At 32.6% G+C, this 19,630-nt stretch overlaps 2 protein-coding genes across 2 annotated transcripts; both read right to left on the bottom strand.

Annotated features, from left to right (window-relative positions):
• Nucleotides 1-4,424: 4,424 nt before the first annotated feature.
• Nucleotides 4,425-8,149, bottom strand: LOC106777302 (sulfite exporter TauE/SafE family protein 3-like). Its single transcript, XM_014664875.2, has 12 exons — nucleotides 7,715-8,149; nucleotides 7,427-7,586; nucleotides 7,142-7,342; nucleotides 6,490-6,554; nucleotides 6,358-6,397; nucleotides 6,099-6,148; nucleotides 5,928-6,014; nucleotides 5,759-5,809; nucleotides 5,169-5,390; nucleotides 4,993-5,086; nucleotides 4,709-4,849; nucleotides 4,425-4,629 (listed from the first exon to the last, which is right to left on the bottom strand). The coding sequence occupies exons 1-12, from the start codon at nucleotides 7,931-7,933 to the stop codon at nucleotides 4,547-4,549; spliced, it is 1,413 nt and encodes a 470-aa protein (XP_014520361.1). The 5' UTR covers nucleotides 7,934-8,149; the 3' UTR covers nucleotides 4,425-4,546.
• Nucleotides 8,150-11,859: 3,710 nt separating this feature from the next.
• On the bottom strand, nucleotides 11,860-16,644 carry LOC106777673 (U1 small nuclear ribonucleoprotein 70 kDa). Its single transcript, XM_014665362.2, has 10 exons — nucleotides 16,332-16,644; nucleotides 16,090-16,204; nucleotides 15,922-16,001; nucleotides 15,327-15,402; nucleotides 15,179-15,243; nucleotides 15,038-15,100; nucleotides 13,637-13,718; nucleotides 13,404-13,566; nucleotides 13,060-13,119; nucleotides 11,860-12,887 (listed from the first exon to the last, which is right to left on the bottom strand). The coding sequence occupies exons 1-10, from the start codon at nucleotides 16,440-16,442 to the stop codon at nucleotides 12,272-12,274; spliced, it is 1,431 nt and encodes a 476-aa protein (XP_014520848.1). The 5' UTR covers nucleotides 16,443-16,644; the 3' UTR covers nucleotides 11,860-12,271.
• Nucleotides 16,645-19,630: the final 2,986 nt, after the last annotated feature.

The following is a 19,630-nucleotide window of genomic DNA, read 5'->3' as shown; positions in this document are numbered from 1 at the left end:
ATGGAGGATAGAGCAGAAAACACCCTTAATTTTTTATTAGATCTGAATTTTATTTTGATTGAAAACCTATTCACAAATAAAGAAAATACGTGAAAATAAATAAATTTTAATTGCTTTAATTTTTAATGGATGGTGTAGGTAGCATTAAATTGTAATTAAGTTGTAAAAAAATTACTTTTAATTACATTAATTTTTAATTAAATGGTATTGCGGTTAATAATATATATAATTGCATTAAATTTTAATTAAGTTTAAGTTTTATTTGAATTAAATTTATTTATCTAAGAAGGTGAACATGTGATTCGATAAAAAAAATATAAAAAACAATCATTCACACAATTTAGTTTGTTAATGGGATGATTTTGTTATTTTACATTATGTTTGCTATCAGAACCAAAAATATTATACAAAATTGTAAGACCTTATTATACAAAAAACGACAAGATAAAAAAAAAATATGAACATAACTAATTAATAAAAAAATTAAACACTAAATACTCCAAAAAAATATAAAAAACTTAGAAACTCAATTAAAAACAAACAAATATGTGAAAAACTATAACTTAATAAAACTCGTGCATTAATTAATATTTATACTGTTTTCATTTGAATGATAAAGAAAATTACTATACAACACAAAAAGCACACTGCCATCTTCAGCAAGTTTGTTTTAGAATAATAACACGTAGAATTTACAAACTCTCATGTTTTCTTGATCTTGAATCTCGACCATAATGGATTCTTTAATTTACCCGAGGATGAATTACTTTTTAAATGTGATCGACGGAAATGAGTTAATTTTTTATTTAGACAAATAAATAAACTAATAGTGCAAAAAATGTTTAAATTTGTCAGTTAAAAGCATTTTTGTTTATTGTTAAACTTTTTATTTAAAAAATAAAAAGGTTATATATGATGATATGCATACATACATATAAACTGTTATTATTCAATCATTTATAATATTTTTTTTACCTAAAACATGTGGCATATGATCTTTTATATCAATTCGAATCTTATCTCTCTTTTTCTCCATAAATTTATACTAACTTTTTTCTTGAACACAACCCTACAACTTTTAACTACTTGCATCACACGTGTGTATTAAAAAAAAATATGATCACCACGTTATCGGTAAGAATTTTAATAGCTAATGAAGATTACTTTTGATAAGTAATACTTTCTCAAAAGAAACAATTATTTGGTATTTTATAAAATAGGTGTAGCTGTCTTAAAAATGATTTCTTCTATGTTTAAAGAAATAAAAAAGAAGGTCTAGTTGTTATAATATTAAAGAATAATTCTCATTTTTTTTTCGGTAAATATTATGATATAAAGGTTATAATGTAGACTCTTACTTGCAGATAGATAAAAATGAAAAGAAAATAGTATCAGTGTATTAAAATATAAATGACTTTGAACTGTATTTATTTTTTCAGAAAACGTGATAAGTTTTGTTTATTTAATGATTTTAAATAATGTTTGGTTACGATGCATAAAATAATTTTTAAGTACTTAATATTATTTTTTTTATGAAATCAATGTACATTTGTTATTATTATATAAGTTTGTTATAAAGAAATGTTTCTACCATGTACAACTTCATATTGTTAAAGAATGAAAGTCAAATGTAAGAGCCTAAAAAATATAAGGTCATTGGGTGGAGGTAGTTAGGTCTGTCAGATTAAGGACACTGTGGTAGAATTGGATTGGTGAAAGGCAATTGTTTGAAGAGGGTTTTAGGTCAAAAAAGAGGAAGTGAGGTAGTGAAATTTAAATTTAGGGATCATTGACATAATTGGACTGTGGGGACATCTTAGAGAAGTCAATTGTGACTTGTTAGGATCATAAAACTGGCCTAAAACCTGGTAGAATTGGTAAAACCGAAATTGTGTCCTTAATTGGTAGAAATTGATGTTTAAAAAACAAAACTTGATCTCAATCACTCAAGACTAGCATTAGGAAGAGTTAGGATCATTTAGGTAAGTTTAATCAAGCTTAATACACAAATTGGAGGTGTTAGAAGTTAGGAAATTGAACTAGAATTGGTAAGAGGGTGTGAGATGCTTGAAATCTACAAAATTGCGTTCTGCAAATTATGCATATTCACATAGCGTAGTAGAGGGCCCCTCTCTGTCTGCCAATTCGCTCAACACACGGGGTGGGTGCGCTTTGCGAATAATCCTGGAAGGCTCCCCTTTTTAATTCGCCTAACGCACAGGAAGGATGCGCTTTGCGAAATTTTCCTGTCTCGCCTTGCGACTTGATTGTTGTGAGAATTCACTGGGTCCAATTTCTTCTAAAGTGAATTTGTTTGGTTTGACTCAAGTGTATGTGTTGATTTCAATGCAATGTATGTATGTTGTGATGTGATTAAACTGCAAGTATGAGATATTGGAATGTTTTGGATGGTCTTACATGTGTTGGTATGGTTTTTGGACGTAATTCCATGGCCTCAAGGAGAGAATACATGGTGGTGCCCTAGTAGTGTTAGAATGATTGCATGGTAGCTTAGTCTCAGGGGTTTTCCTGAAACTATAATGATCAATCGTTCTTAAGTAGATAGGATTGAATCACGTGGTGAGTGGTATCAGGATGTCCTAGTCTTGGAGGCTTCCAATATGCTCCACGGCGCAGAACGAACTAACCTCGTGAGTGTGGTAGGGTGGAACCTGTTGGCAATGACTTTGCAAAGCAGTAAAAGCCACCATGAGTGCAAAACCAATCATAGCTCGGCAATCATTCTAGTCCAGACGAGTCGGTTTGTAATGTAACAAGTCTTCCAGTGTCATTTAATGTGTTGAGTGAACTTTATATGTCGTGTGTGATTGTATAACATGCTTTTTATACCTAGCTCACCTTTGCTTGTTTGTGTTGCTTGTGTATGTTTCCTTTTGCGACAATCATCCACTTGGATGTGAGCAGATGTTGAGGAGGTTCCCTTAAAGTAAGTGTTGGAGGCGACGGTAATGTTGCAACTTAGTTCCTTTAGGATTTCTTAACTAAGTTGTATCATCCTAAAATACTCTAGTACTCAAATTATGTCATTTGAAATGCTTCTTCGTCTTTAAAGTTTTAAATTCTGAAGTTAATTTGGGTGATTGTAATCCTAATACTCTAATTTCTTGTCTTAACTGCTTTATAATATTATCTATGTTGATGTCCTTATATATATATATATATATATATATATATATATATATATATATATATAAGGTTTGCTAATTTACGTAAGGAGGTTTTTCAGTTGGTACATTTTAGCTAAGTATATAAAGTTTTAGGTTACAAAAATATCCTTGTTAAAAAGGAAAACCAACTTTAAATCCAAGGGTATTTTAATAATTTTAAAATTTAATTTAAAATAAAAAAAATAAAAGATAGTTATTAAAAATTCTGATTGGTCCACGTGTACAAGAGAAGTTATTAGCTTTTATTTTATTTTTAATTTTAAAAAACAACTACCTTTTATTTTATTTTTTATTTTAAAAAAACAACTACCTTTTAAAAAATATAATGGTTGAGCGTTTAGGATTTAAGGTTTATAGAACCCGTCTGTGTTTATAGAACGGGGTGTATAGAACCCGTCTAGATATATAAAACCCTGGGTTTATAAAACTCGTCTGGGTTAAAAAAACAACTACCTAGGATTTAGGGTTTATGATTTATAGAACTCGTATGGGTTAAAAAAACAAATACCTTTTATTTTATTTTTTATTTTAAAAAACAACTACCTTTTAAAAAATATATAATAAAAGCTAATAATTTCTCTTGTACACATGGACCAATCAAGATTTTTAATAACTACCTTTTATTTTTTTATTTTAAATTAAATTTTAAAATTATTAAAATACCGTTGGATTTAAAGTTGGTTTTTCTTTTTAACAGAGATATTTTTGTAACCTAAAACTTGGTACACTTTGCTAAAATGTACCACTGAAAAACCTCCTTAAGTAAATTAACAAATCCATATATATATATATATATATATATATATATTTATTTATTTGGGATGTATAGTTTAAATATTTATAACTTTTTTACCATGCAAATATTTTTTTAAAATAAAATTGTGACGGAGTTTGATATTTTAAAATAAATAGTATTTTATATTTTTGTATTTAATAAATTTCTTTTACAAAGTGACTATTCAAGAGATGTACAATTCCTGTTTATTGTTTTTTTCTTTTTTATGTAAAACAGGGAGTCATGTCTTGAACACATTACGCAGACAAACTTGGGTGGATTACACGTGTTAACTTTCATCAAAGGCACAGAGCAATAAAATAGCAAAGCCAAAATTTTATTTTCATCATTCATAGCCCATAATATGTCAATGTGCTGTATAACTGATCAGAGAATATACCCCAGTGCTTTGTTTTCGTGGCACTCCATTTCTTCCTATTTGTCTTTAACGAACAATTGTGCATGATTTTTCAGAAACCAAAGTGAAATGTTTGACATCAACATTGAGATAAAGGAAAATAAGATACAAAGCACTGCTCCAATTAAATGGACCGTTTGAATAATGTTATTCTATATAGTAATTCTAATAAGACGCACAGAGATCTTCAAACCCCATATACTCATGTTTTTCTATCTTCTCAATTATGTTCTCTATTCCCACTCCACCTGTCATGCAAAGGAAATGGGCATTCAAATTTAAAACAAACGAAAATCTGTGTAATCCAATTAAAATCACAGAAAGTACCTAAACTCAGTGCGCTGATGAAAATGGTCAATGCTAGTATGAAGATGATAATGGATGCTCGCCCAAGAACTACAATTATCTTTCTCACCACATGCTGACCAGCGAAGGCAGCTAAGGTTGCAACCAGAGCAAAGTAGGAAGCTGAACCAAAGAGGTTAATAAATTAATAAACAAATAACTAGCAAGTTTTCACAATTTTTTGGGATGTTCATAAAATTAGCAGCCAGTGAAATTGCTTCAGTACACATTTTTATAGCAAATAAACTTTTTTTACTGCCACTTACCATACGGTACTGGGAAACGATCCAACAAGTAGTATTGCACCACTGACATGGAGGATGAAAAAACCATAGAAAAAGTTGATGTAGCACTTGCTACCTGCAATACAAAGATCAAATCTTTAATAATCAAAAGTTATATTTTTCCTGTGAGATTGTTCTTGGGAAATTCTCAAGAATACCTGAGGAGGAATTCCCAATTCTAGAAACAATGGTCCCAAAATGAACCCGCCTCCTAGACCAAGCAGTCCACCAACCATACCAGCCATTATTCCAGTGGAACAGTAGAGACAGATCTGATGAATCTTCCAATGGGTTATTTCCTTTCCCTTTGATGCAATCACTCTCGTTCCTTTGTACAAGCCTATGGCTTCAAAAAGTGTAACAGAGATTGCAATAGGAACCTTGAATTGACAAATCAAATATCACTTAGTCTTTGGCGTGTCATGGTATTATTTTGCTGAAAGTTACATATATATCAAAAAGCTAATACTTGTTGTTTCATGTTTGATAACTGATTTGATACGGTGCTCTTAAGTAGGTAGTAGGAAGAACCGTTATGCATGCTATATGTTGCAATTTTTTATCAACATCAACATTAAGCAATCAGTGTTTATTGTTATCTAGTTTCATGTCACCTCTTGTGCCTTCTAACGCAATTTGTTTCATTTGTCTTTATTCACAGATTCTTATAACCACAGAACCAAATGATTTTATACTGCAGAAACTCATCTGATATGCAGTGCTCAAATATGTAATAGAGGATATCTACCTGCAAGAAATTAACAACCCAGAACTGGATGGAGCAGGGCTTGCTGTATTCCTGCACAGAAATGCATTTACTAGACACAAATTAGTAAATATTAAACAATGAAACTCATCAGCAGCATGCTTGTGATTAAGGAATCAGAAAATTAAACAGTATGTAACAGTTTGATTACCTTAACAATCTGAACAATGAAAAAGGCCACCCAGACATACACGAGGAGTGATAGTTCTTTCCAATATATGTTTTTTAGTAGAGGGGCCTGCATGTGCACGTGAAAGTTTTGTATGGTGGATAAAGTTAGATGAATTATGATGGAAATGACATGAAAAAACCTTGAGATTACCTCCTCAAATAGTGAATCAGTTGGACCACTTGGTATTGACTTGTAGTCATCTGTAATAAAAGGTTTACAAATTACAACATTGAATGTTGAAGAGATTTTCTTTTACTTTAATTTTTATCTGATAAATCACACCATTCAAATTTGGATCCCTTTTCCTCTCTATTTCCTACGGGGTTTTAATTTGCATGTCGTTATTTTCAGTTTTGAAATCATCTGAAGGTTTCTTATGAGTATCATAGTCAGGTTTATAGGTGCTTACCACCAGGTTCTGGTTCTGCCTGCAGCAGTTTGGATGCTTCCTGAAAGCCAAGTAGCGTAGTATTCATGTAATTATTTTCAAGGGGTGAGATTCAACTTCAAAATTTCAGGAAGTATAATAAGGCGAATTTACCTTCTTTGCAATTGTTTCTTTTTTCCATGTGTCTATGCCTTTGTATGTAGCTTTTGTTGATGTGGCTGACACCGATTATTTCCAAATTAGCAAGCAAGAAAATATAAATAATGGATATTGCATAAACAATGTCATATGCAGCATCAATTGGTTATGAAGCACTGCCAAATACAACAATATAACTATATTGACTGCTAAATATAGATTTCATGAGATTTCTTTCCATAGAAATTTATTCTGATAAACCAAAATATCATATCTAAAATATGAAAGAGTCTATACTCCAAATTTACCTTCTGTACGTATTCTTCTCTTATTATTAATTTTTTAATCTTTTATAAAATCCTTGCGAACACGCTGTTTTCTGCATGAGATTTTAAACTCGGGAGAGAAAAGTAGCTGCATGTTTTATTGTTGTACTCATCTAATACTTCCAAGATGGGTAATATTGTTCAATAATTATATATATCTGATGTTTCTGCATTAGATTTTTAACACAGCAGTTTTCAAAACTACTCGTTTATTTGTTCTTTCAACCAGACCATCCTCCATGTCCAATATCTAGTTGTCAAGTAAATAATTACACATGCATAAAACATAAAACAGATTAAAAAAGAGACAAATGTTAATGATGTTGTTACATAGTTATTACCTACGAATAAGATGATAAGCAAAACTGTCACCATCCAATCAGCAAACATGACATTACATATAACGCCAATGCTTATTCCTAACATGAGCATAGGCTGGAAAATCAAAGCCAGGTCATAGTCTATAAGCGGCATGTCCAGTGTTGGGTGTCTGAGCCTCAGATTATAGTACACAGTTGATATTGATGCACCCATTATCATACCTGAGGTTATGAAATCAAAGCTATGACATGAAGAATCGAAAAAGCTAACGTTGCAATAAACCAAGCTAGATAGTAGAGACTAACACTTAGAAATGGCCGTTGAAGACTTGGGATCAAAGCCAATGATCAAAGCAAGCATAGGAACAAAAATTCCTCCACCTCCTACGCCTCCAACGCTTCCCAATGCAGCTCCAGAAAATCCAATGATGGATCCTACTATAATTCTCCAACCAAACTTCATGTTCTGCTCTACCACCAGCACAATGCATGCACATTTCAGAATGCAAGGAAAAACAAAAAACAAAGTACTATGCTTTATAATGTATGCTACAAAAGTTATTCATTATGTATCTACGTGTTTGATGAACTCACCGGCCAAACAGGTTCATAGGAAGACTTTCCCTCCTCCCACAAGAAATTTGCAATGGCTTTCAGCACTCCTTGTCTCTCTTTCTTACCATCATTTCCCATTTCTTTTTCTTTCAACATTCTGTCTGCTAAACTGACACTGCAGATCATAGTAAGAATACATAAGACGAGCCATGTTGCTGCAACAATTGAACAAGTCTTGCGTTTCACTAATGTAGCCATGAATGCAAGGTGAGAATAGCCAGAGATGAGAATCTAGGAGCTATAGTCTTTTCTCCCTTTGCTTCTATAACTATAGCTGAGGAAGGAAATTGTGAAAATTGAGGAGTGCATTCTTCAGTACCACCATCTTGAGTTTGTAATTATATATACAAATATCTTCAGCCACTTTAGTAACATTTATTTTAATTTCATTAAAGAAAAATCTTAGTTAAATGAATTTTGAGAAGTGCTTAATTTTGGTTTTTCAGATGTTCTTGCTTTCATACCTGTTTCCAAAACTCCATTTGTAGTGTATAGAATCTATAATAGTAGAAGATTCCTCTATAGTGCGTTTTAATTTCTTAAAATTGTATGGTCATTCAAAAGACAAAAATTTGTAGTAATTAAGTGTCTTTTGTTATTGTTTTTTATCACAATCGCAAGGAAGGTTCATATAAAATGACAACACTATTCTTATGCTAGCAAATTATGAGCGTAAAGAAAACCAAAATTTAAACAGTAGATTCACCACTTAAAAAACAAATTAAATAAGTACCTTCACCATATCTAACGTCAATAACAAGTCAATGATTCCGGAGGAAGCTTCATGAAAGAAACATTCATATTAGTTGTTTTTTTTTATGTTTTATATTTCCATCTCTTAAAATATTTTGCAATGATGAAAAAAAAGTAAAAGAAAATAGTTTTCGGATTATTAAATTGTATTGAAATTCCTTTCGTTTTCATTTAATAATATCTATTTCACCCAATAGATATAAATTTCGTAAGAGTAACAAAAGAGAAACCAACAAAGGTCGACAAGTGTCACAGATAAGTACTAAATTAAAGAGATTGTGTTAATGTATATTTGAAGTTTAGGTGATATTCACTGGTTTTTTCCTCTTAGTCTATAAAAAAGCTATTTATTAAATGGTGGTATGAATAATGAAAATAGAATACAAAACCTTATAGTAACATAACACTATAAAAGGATAATCAAATTCAGTAACCTTGTAAGGGAAGCAAACAAGCCTACCAGTTTTAGGAAGCTTCATGTAACAAGGACAACTAAATCTTTTTTTGAAAAGAAAACGTCTAAACATTAAAGTGTTTATTTTACATTTGTTATTTATTTGTCAGGGACGATTAAAATAGTACAAGAAAGTCATGAGATGTGTTTTTTTGTTTTGTTTTGTTTTATTGTATAAAAAGAAGATAAAAATAAAATAAAGATGATGTGCAAAATTTTGTTATGAGATATAATTTGTGTGATTTGAAAGTGGAACAAAAAACCTCTCTAGAATTCTGAAGCCACTTTTAAGAGATATGTAGACCGAATACTCTGAATCATATTTAAGCAATTAGGAGATAAAGCTAGTACCAACTTCTTCCAGATTTTTCAGTTTATGATGATCCGACCAATCACCAAAGAAAAGAAAATTCTCATATGGAAAGTCATTCCTAATAAAAAGCCCATATAAACAAACAAAATCACTGGTCATTTCATATGGGATGTTGATCCTTTTATGTGTGAACCACCAGACTGTGAATGCAGCAGGGATGACGGCAGCTCCAAAGATGACGAATTAAACGAGGAAGATAAAGACACAAGAATATTACTACTCACAAAAATAGTGATTTTAATGTTAAAATGATTGTATGAAAAAAAAATAATGGAGGGTATAATTTAGTAGGAGAAGCATCCCAAGCTACCGTACGCCTCTCCCAATCATAAGTACGAAATCTTGACATATTTTGATTTTTAAAAATTCAAATTTTCTTTCTTTGTCCTTTTGATTCCTGGATGACATTGAAAAGGGGACAAAAATAATAATATTTTTTTTTCAGTATGTATGAATATCCTCTAACCTATAGTACCAAAACTTATCTCTTTATGGCAATGAAATTAATCTATTTCTTCTTGCTAATATTCTAAATCAATCAAATATTTTTTTTTAAATATCTCTCTTTCAATCCAACATTCTGTAATTTTAATCTCTAGTCTCATTTTGGCTTTAATTTTATTTTGTTATGTAGTTTGGTCATTCTTATTTTTTATTTTATGAGGTGAACAAAATTTCTTCTAAACATATAATATTATTAGAAACTAAAATAGAAAAATCGTAATTTTTATTTTATTTCAATACGTGTGTTTGCTTGTATATTAGGAACATTGTCAAAGAGTAGAAGGAAATAGTAATTTCTTGTTATGTATTTTCATTTTTGAGAAAGTTGTAGAGTTCTAATAACAGATAACTTTTATTTGAATGTATTTTATACGTTTTATTTATTTTTTATGAAATAGAAAATATTATATTTTTAAGACTTATTATTTTTATTCTCACAAAATTATACCGTTTAATTTAGATTATAGTTTTTTTAAGTCTAATTTATTCGATAAGTTCTTAAATCGATTTATATACTACTTCTATATTAACAACTAAAAATAGACTAATAATTACGAAAAATAAATGAAAAGGTTCATTTAGTTTATTACCGAGTTTTTTTTCACTCTAATTAAATTACCTATGTAAATAAGATGTAAAAATTGATTAATGATATCAATAATAAATATATATTATAACAATTTTTAAATAAAATATTAGTCATTAAAAATATACTCATGTTATCAAATAATTATGAGTAAAATTTGTGTAATATTTATGTATGTTTTTTTAACCTAAATTTTTATATTAACTCATAAATTTATCTTTTTTTTGTTTGTTACTGTAAAGAAAAGCTTCTTTTTTGTTTTAGTATATGATGAAGTTATATGCTCACGTCATTTTTTAATATAAAAAAATGATTTGATAATTTTAGTGTAGTATGTGATGACAGTTGGAGTTAATAGAAAAGGTCAATGGTAAAAACTAAAAGAAAAAAAAATGGAACTAAAAAATTAAAACAAACAAAATAAAAGAACCTATATTATGGGATGAAAAGAAAATTTAATCAAACCTTGTCTTCTTATAAACCTCTGAAGCACAGAAAGTTAACGGTGACGCTTGTGTTCATCGATAACTGAACTAAATTTAAAAACTGAATTATTTTTATTAAAAATTGAACTGACGTATTTCATTAGTTCAGTCTTTAACACCTACTTTCATAGAAGCATTGCTGGTGATGTAAATTTGCTGCAGCAGCAAAGTGAAAAAAATGGGTGGATACACGAACATTTTAAACGTTTGGATCTGACTCGAAAGATCTAAAGATGCAACGGTCAGAGCAATTAAATGTTTTGTAGAAACTGCTCTGTCAAAACCATTCGCAGTGCCTCAAAAGATCTGAACAACTTATTTAGGATTATGCACCAAATGCAGTAACTACAAAGATCTGAAAATTTTGCTGTATTCTGCAGTAAAGTCATGGCAATTTAGTTCGAAATTAAAATAAACTGAATTCGAATTCGGTTTATTTTGTCCAACTTGTTTATTAGTTCAGTTCAAAAAACTATTATTTTAGTTTTCTTTGATTCTCACGTAATTCAAGGCGGTTCAAGCTTTTATGGTCTCTATGGTATGCCGCAGCTTACTTGCTTGAGCTGTTTCATTCCTAACATACACTTCTCATCGATGAAAATAAAGTTTCCAGTTAGCGATGCACACTCATAACATTTCTCCTTAGAAACTGCAAGAAGAAACATCCAAAATCTATTCATTACCGTGGCGTTAGCTTTCCAAATTCAAATGAAATCAAAGTAGCTTACTCTCAACTCCAATAAAATCACTTGATTCGGTTTTAAGCATAAACCGAATCAAATGATCAACCTCAAATAATCATGTTAGTTCTGTCACATAATCTAGTAATGTATTGAGATAACAAATTATTTGACATCCAACGTAAGAAAACTGACATAATGCTGGAAGCTCTGTATTGTATACATAAGCTCCAATCATTTATAAGTGACCACAGGAAACTTGGAAGCTGAAAAATTGTTTCCTAAAAAATAACCAGAAAATCCTGTTTTTCACTTCCAAAAATGTCAGAAGAAAGCAACATAAATCCAAAGATAGATATACCAACATTTGATGACCAAGTCCACAGAAAACTCGGAAGCCGCACAAATTGTTTCCCATAACAAATGAACCAGAAAATCCTAGGTTGATTTCATAAAATGTCAGAAGAAAACACAAAGCTCAAAACAAAATACCAAAAACTAGATGTCCAAGTCCACGTTCACAAACAAAAGCAAACGACTCGAAAGATGCAGTATTCAAGTTTTCAAATATGGATAGCAGCGGCTACTGTGCCCTTTTTATGGTGCAATGATCACACAACAATTACCAGGGGACCAGGAGTGGACAGCAAGATCAGAAGTAAACATAACCAAATGATGAATATTACCAATATAGCCAATTCCTAGTAATCATACTCCCGGGAATGAGATCTCTCTGAGCGACGATATTCACGGTCTGTACCATGACTTTTCTCCTTTTCATGTGATTCAGATGTTGCACGCCCTACATGGTAGTCATCTTCCATCCTATCATGGTCATGATACTGATTATAATGATCACCACGGTCATCTCCATGGTAGTGGTCATACTGCTCAGGGTCATGATCAGGGTCAGCATGTCGACGTCCATGCTCATACTGGCTATGCCTACCACGATCATCCTCAGGCTCATAGTCACGGTTCCTTTCTCCATGTTGGTCCCTCTCATGTTTAGATTCCACACGATCATATTCAGACTCCCTATCACGTGAACGTCGATCAGTGTCCCCAACATCATAATCTCTATCCCTTTCACGGTGTCGATCACGGTCCCTATCCCTATCACGATCCCGTGCCCTATCTCGATCACGTCCACGATCTCTGTCTCTTTCCCTATCCCTGTCTCTTGTCCTGTCTCTGTCTCTGTGATGTCTATCCTCTCTATAATCACGATCCCTGACCCTTTCATGAGAATGCTCCCGCGATCGCTCCCGATCTCTATCTCTATCCCTACCTTTTTCACGTGATACTTCCCTGTCCCTAAATTATCTCAGCCCAACAGTAACCAAAGTAAGTGACTTGCAAAATATACTATCAAAGAACATTACTTAAAAGTTCAGAATTGTAGGAACATCACTTAATGCAGGGAAACAACAGAACATTCTCGAATATGAAACAATTATTTGTATGAGCATCATTTGATGTTCCTTACCTATCACCATGCCGGTCCTCTCGTGCTCTTGGTTCTTCAGAACGAGACTGTTGTTGCTCCCTGAAAATTGAAATCAAGTCATTTTCCCTTCAACAGAAAAACAAAGCATACAACAAATTATCAACAATACAAATCACGTTCAACAAAGAAACAAGGGGTTAATATTAACCAAAAAACTATGGGCTTCATTTGCAACCTGGGGTGATGAGTTGTGTATTGGTTAAGCCAAATAAACAGTCAATAGAAGTTTAATTTCTGTCAGCTACCCTAGTGCAGGTTATTTGAAAAAGACAATGATAACAGTGAATGCCAATTATTAAAGGATTGAAGCTAGACTGATCAACCTCCCAGAATGCCGTTGATTAACTTCTTCACCCCCAACTCTAGTAGTACCAAGCCCACCACCCAGACGACGAGGTCTCCAATTTGGAACAGTCCTCCCACGCTCAACATCAACGAGCACCCTTCTACCATCAATTTTCCTACCATCAGCCTGTTTGTAAGCAGCTGCAAAATGAACCACGGATGTGAATTTAAAGCCATATTGAAATGAACAAATTAATTAATCTCTGTCAACCTTTCATGTCTCTTGTATGTAGGAACTCAATGAAAGCATAACCCTTGGGCTTATTAGTCTCTTTGTCAGCAACTAATCGAACCTATAGCATAAGAAAATAGAAAAACACCAGTCAGAAAAGAAAATTTTGGTCTTCAGCTGCAAAGAAAATATAATAAACAACACTCCCTCACTTAAAAATTGACAACACTACCAAAAAAAGGACTAATGGTATATTCTTAAATGGCACGGCAGACAGGCACTGTGCCTAATTAGCCGTGCTCACCTTTAAATCACACAGCTCCCATCGAGAGATGAATCACCACCAGCAATAGTTGCAGAAAAACTGATGTATTTGGGGCCAATTAACCAGTTGGTGACTAGTTCCCCTTACCAGGGATATTATTTTTAAAAGAAAAAAGAACTATAGGTAATATAGGAAATACCATGACATCTTCTCAATCGCTGATTTTTTTTGATAGATACTCTAGCCTCAGCCAAGAATAAAATTTAGCAACATCAAAAACATACTAGCTAAGAAATTAAACAGAAGAGGAAAAGAATGCAATACTCCCAATGTATGTTACCCAGTGCAGAAAATAACAGAAGTCAGTCTCCTTTTCTTGCTTGAAAACAAAGGCCAAAAGGAACGAGGGACATCACTGCTCTGCTCAACTAAATGTTCAGTTAACAGCAGATGGAAGCACTTGAACTTGAGTCCAGATTGGTTGAAATTTTAGAACAATTTATCATTTGCATAATAAGAACTCCACACCCTTACCATGGATGTAATTTTAGATACTATACCTATTGCTAACAGAATTCCTAGATAGACCCATACCCTAATAAGATCTCTTGATCCACATAAATTAACAGAGGGACTAAGTTGAAACTAATAAAAGAAACCAATACATGAAATCCATTCTATGGTAATTAGTGGTGCCACTAAAATACAGTTGTTACCATTGCAAAGTCGTTCACCATCATTGATGATAAATTCAATGAGGAAGATGCGTAATTTGTATCCTAAAATCTTTGTACAGAACAGGATAACAGTTATGCAAGATTGATTAGCATCATGACAAGCTATACAGTTCAACAATCGAGTTAGCAATGATAACCAACTGGTTTACTGATGTACACAGTACAAAATCACATTCTCCAGATAATCATACCTTGAAATTAATTGCTGGTCAACCCACAAGACTAATCAATACGAATATCCAATTTTAAAAAATATTATCAAAATAGCTTGAACTTTGTTGTTCAAGGTATATATAGATATACATATAGAATTATATAATTGAGAAAGACATTTTGAAGGTTGGTAAAATATACATGAGTTATGAAAACAGAATATATAACTATGAAACTATGAATGAGCTCTTACCAAATACCCTTGGGGATATTCAAAATACCTACCCGTTTGATTGGACCATATGACTCAAACTCCCTTTTGATTCTGCTTTCAGTGGTCTCGTAACTCTGTTTGAGGATAGCAACAATAAGTTATATCTGCTGATAAAGTGGCAAACCAATACTACGTTGGAAAATCCGACTTACAAGTTTAGCCACAAACAATGTCTTGTATGGATCTCCAGACACATTTGGATCATTATGAGGATCATCTGCAAAGCAGCCAATATAAGAATGACATCCAGAGAACATAAATAAAGACATATTAACATATTCACAATAAGGGACTCATCACATTTCTCAAGCTCTTCAGCAGCCTTTGCAGCTCCCTTTTCTAGTCTTAGCTTGTGTATTCTGGCTCTTTTTTGTGCCTACACCAGCAAAATGGATTAAAACCATAATCTTAAATAACTTTTCTGCCGTCTAACACCTAGCCTAAAATCATTTTTCAAAACACTACCACAAATGACAGAAATTTACCACACAGAAAAGATCACGAAGGCAAAGAATATAAAATGATTACTCCACAAAGTAACCATGCATTTAAAACCTAAACCATACATCATAAGCAACGAATAGATCGAATTTATTCAAACCATGAAATCTTAACACTCAATTAAATCTGTCCCAGCACTCCACATTAACATTTGTTACAAACTAATCGACATGGTAAATTTTCATCACAACAAGCTCTCGGTGAAGCAATAGACAAATCACAGACACCATTCAGAAGAAGGCTCAACCTTCACACTCCCTCCCTCAATTTCAGAGTAGAAGCGAAGCTTCCAAATCAAAATAATAAGCTTCAACAATAATCAAACGTTTGCATAAAGTAAATAAATATGAACACATAAATCACTTATCAGAAACGAAAATGAACGAAACAGTACAGGAGTTTCGGTTTCTGGAACAGGTGGAGCGTATTCTGGATCCCCAGGCTCAGCAAATTTGCTCACAAATTGTGCCATCCCTTGAAAAGTATAAGAGAAACATATCAATTAATACGAACACAACACAAAAATAGAACCAACCAACGCAAACGGAAGCGTTTACAGAACCTGTCAACGGTGGACATTTCCGTTTCTCCGGCGGCGGTTTGTATTCCAAGGGAGGCCTAGGCTCGAAGAGCTTCAGCAGGTTCGCTGTGAGACCAGTCGGATGACTCTGTCCAATCTGAATCTCCGAGACATAACAAAAACACGGGAATTAGATAAGCATAACAAACCCTAGCTATGGTCACGAATCGAAAATTGGTATTCAGAAAAGAGAAATTGGAAGAGAAGATTGGGGAGGAAGAGACCAGTTTGAGCTGAAGGACGTTGGAACGGTTTTGGGCTTTGGTGCGAGCCTGAACGGCGGCGTTTTGGTTGCGCATGAAGGCATCGTTGTTGTTGCTGTTGAAGTCCCCCATGGGATTGCGCAGATGAGAGAGTGTGGTGTGATGTGAGGGTATAAAAAACCAAATCAGGGAGACGAATGCATGTAATATAAGAAAAAGATCCGATCCAAGTTCTGCCCCGCCCCGTTGGATGAAAGATCGAACGGTACCGGGATCTTGCTACTTTCTTCTCACTGCCTCCGCCTTCAGTTGTTTATATCCACTTCCAGGTATGGTAGGGTTTTATGTTCAATTTTATATTGGGATTTTATCTTAGACGATTCGATACATAAATGTATAACAGCGATAATAAATATTTCACTTTTAAAAAGAAATCTGATTTTTTTTTATAATGCGTTACTTGAAATAAATATATAAAGTAGTTAATTTATGAGATGGTATAAAAAAATTAATATTTTAGTTGAAGGAAAAATTATCACTCATTTTGAATTTTTTGTTTGTTTGCATGGTTAAAACTACAATTACTTTGGAAGAGAGAAATATAAACATTTCTACTTGTAATTATAATACCCCATGTTAATTTCTAGTCTAATAGATAATCCAGAAAATACTGGTGTAATAAATAAATATTTTCAAACATATAAATGATAATTTGATATTATTCAATAATTATCTTTAATAAATAATAGGTTTAATAGGTTTGCAGATCCTTAATTTTGTGGGTTCCTTTCAATTGGGTTCTCCTATTTTGGAAGTGTTCAATTGAATCTCTAATTTGATAAATTTGATTCAATAATATCCTTTCCGTTAGGATAATGATATTTAGACAACATTTTTTTGACAACATTTAAACAATGATTACATGTCAATATGTGATTGGTCAAAAATTATTCTACAATCAATAATAATAATCATAAACATTATTGTGGAGTAATTTTTGACCAATCACATATTGACATGTAATCATTGTTCAAATATTGTCAAAAAAATGTTGTCTAAATATCATTATCCTTTCCGTTAAATGCAATCAACGATGTTAACTTTTTAGCAAGGTGGCGTGGTGAGTTGTCCTTTAATTAACACGTGGCACAATAAAATCTCGTGGAGAAACCTTCTCTCTTCCCCTTCTCCTTCCCTTTCCCCCTTCCTCGTCCTCACCAACTCCAACCTCACCTTCTCCCCTATTTGGGAAATTTTCTTCTCACCCTCCCACACTCACCTCTTCAACACCTACATTCATGCCCATCGTCCAATCCAACCGTCTGACGCACCTTTCGTGTCTCCCCATTTCTCATTGTCGTCGCTCGCCGTTCTGTTGCGATATTGGGGTTAGGGTTCAGATTATGAATTTGCGTTAATGGCCTCTCACTACTGGTGTAAATGCGATGGGAAGATTTCACATTCTCTGCTTGCTCGATTTTGGGATTTTGTGATTTGGGGTTTGATCGTTCTGTTTGCAAGTTAGCTTCATCAATGGCGTAGAGATGAACGAACTGAAGGAGGTTCACAATTTAGGGGTTTATTTGGAAGGGTTTTTCGTTGAACTCACATATCTCAGTCATAAAACCTTACCAACATGCTTGTAACTCAGACATTTCTTGCGATCCTGGACACAACAAGCATGAAAATTTATCTGGAATGTGACAAGGATATTTGCAACCATTGTATGGAATCTATGCAGTGGACGAAAGACTCAACAAATACTATAAGAGAGTGTTCATAGACCCAGAAGAACTCCCCATTTGAATCAAAAAAGCTTTTCTTCAATGCCAAGCCCATGAAGAGGAGACTCCAGATTCAAAATGTGGCAAATGCAAAGACATAACTAGTTTTTCTATGAAAAGTGTAACAAAAGGTTGTTGGAAGATAAAATAATGTTAATATTATGCTATTATTTGTTAGCCATTTATCTAATTTTGAAAATTGTTTAATTTATTTTATTTGTGCATGACAGTATGAAATGAAAGGTGAGTGACTTCCTCCCAACTCTGTACTCCGAGCCCTCTGCTACAAGAAAAACAAAACCGATGAAAAAGATGCCAAACAAGTAAACATAAAAAGGAAAAAATATAGAAAATCACCACATCTTTGTTGATGACTTGGCTTTCCCATCTTTGTCGCTTCCTTCTGCGCCCTTTTCGTGTGGCTGTTTGGAATTGTGTCTGCTGAGCTTAGGCTTCTTATTCTTCTTCTTTTGGTTCTCCTCTTTGTTGATGTCTCGATTTTTCTCCTTCACTTTATTTTGGGTTGTAGAGATTTCTCCTTTTTTTGGCTTTGGGAGATTTATGGGATTTGGGAGTGTTAGAGGAAGCCATTGTTTTAAAGAGGGGTTTCAGCCTCTGTCAAAAGCGCGTCTCCAAGATGAAGGAAGCTTCCTCCTTGTCCTGTGAATCAAAATGGAGGGACGAAGAAGAAACATGCCCTTGTCGCATCTCGTCCCTTCACTAGCGTCGTCTTTATGGTGAATTCGCGTATTTTAAAATTTAAAATAATATTAATATCCACTTAATAATCTCATATGCCACGTCGGAAGTAAATGACACCTCGGCATGCCACATTGCAAAGAAAGTTAACGCCATCCATTGTATTTAACGGAAAGGACATTATTGAATCAAATTTATCAAATTAGAGACCCAATTGAACACTTTTAAAATAAAAGTACCCAATTGGAACGAAACCGCAAAAATAGAAACCTACGAATCTATTAAACCTAAATAATATATCATAAGGTTTACATTTATATTAAAGACCGAAACTACAGGTCAAAAGCACTTCAAAAATCATGAAATTACCACTAATATTGATTAGCTTAAAGTAGAATATGATTACAAGTAATTAAGTTACTCTTAATACGAAGTTTTTTTTTAAATTATAAATAATAGTATTATATAAAAAGATAAATAATTACATTTACGTATTAAATTAATTATTTGAACGTCAAATTTTTTACTTACTTTGACGTCTATTAGTTGACATAAAGAATATTCAGTCAAATGATAACAAAAAAAAAAGAACTTAAACTTTTAAAACATGCATTAAGCGTAAATAATTAACTTCACCCACGGAAACAAATAACATATTTAATCATATCAAACATATAAATGATATTTTGATGTTACTCATAAGTTATCTATAATAAATAATATATCATAAAATTGTACAATCACATTTATACTAAACACCATTAGCTTAAAGTAGGGTGTATTACAACTAATTAGTTTATAATTAAGTCATCGTTAATTTAAAATTTATTTTAAATA

The sequence above is a fragment of the Vigna radiata genome, chromosome 11 (assembly GCF_000741045.1).
Source record: "Vigna radiata var. radiata cultivar VC1973A chromosome 11, Vradiata_ver6, whole genome shotgun sequence".
Taxonomy (NCBI): Eukaryota; Viridiplantae; Streptophyta; class Magnoliopsida; order Fabales; family Fabaceae; genus Vigna; species Vigna radiata.
This window is presented reverse-complemented; position numbering and strand designations above follow the sequence as displayed.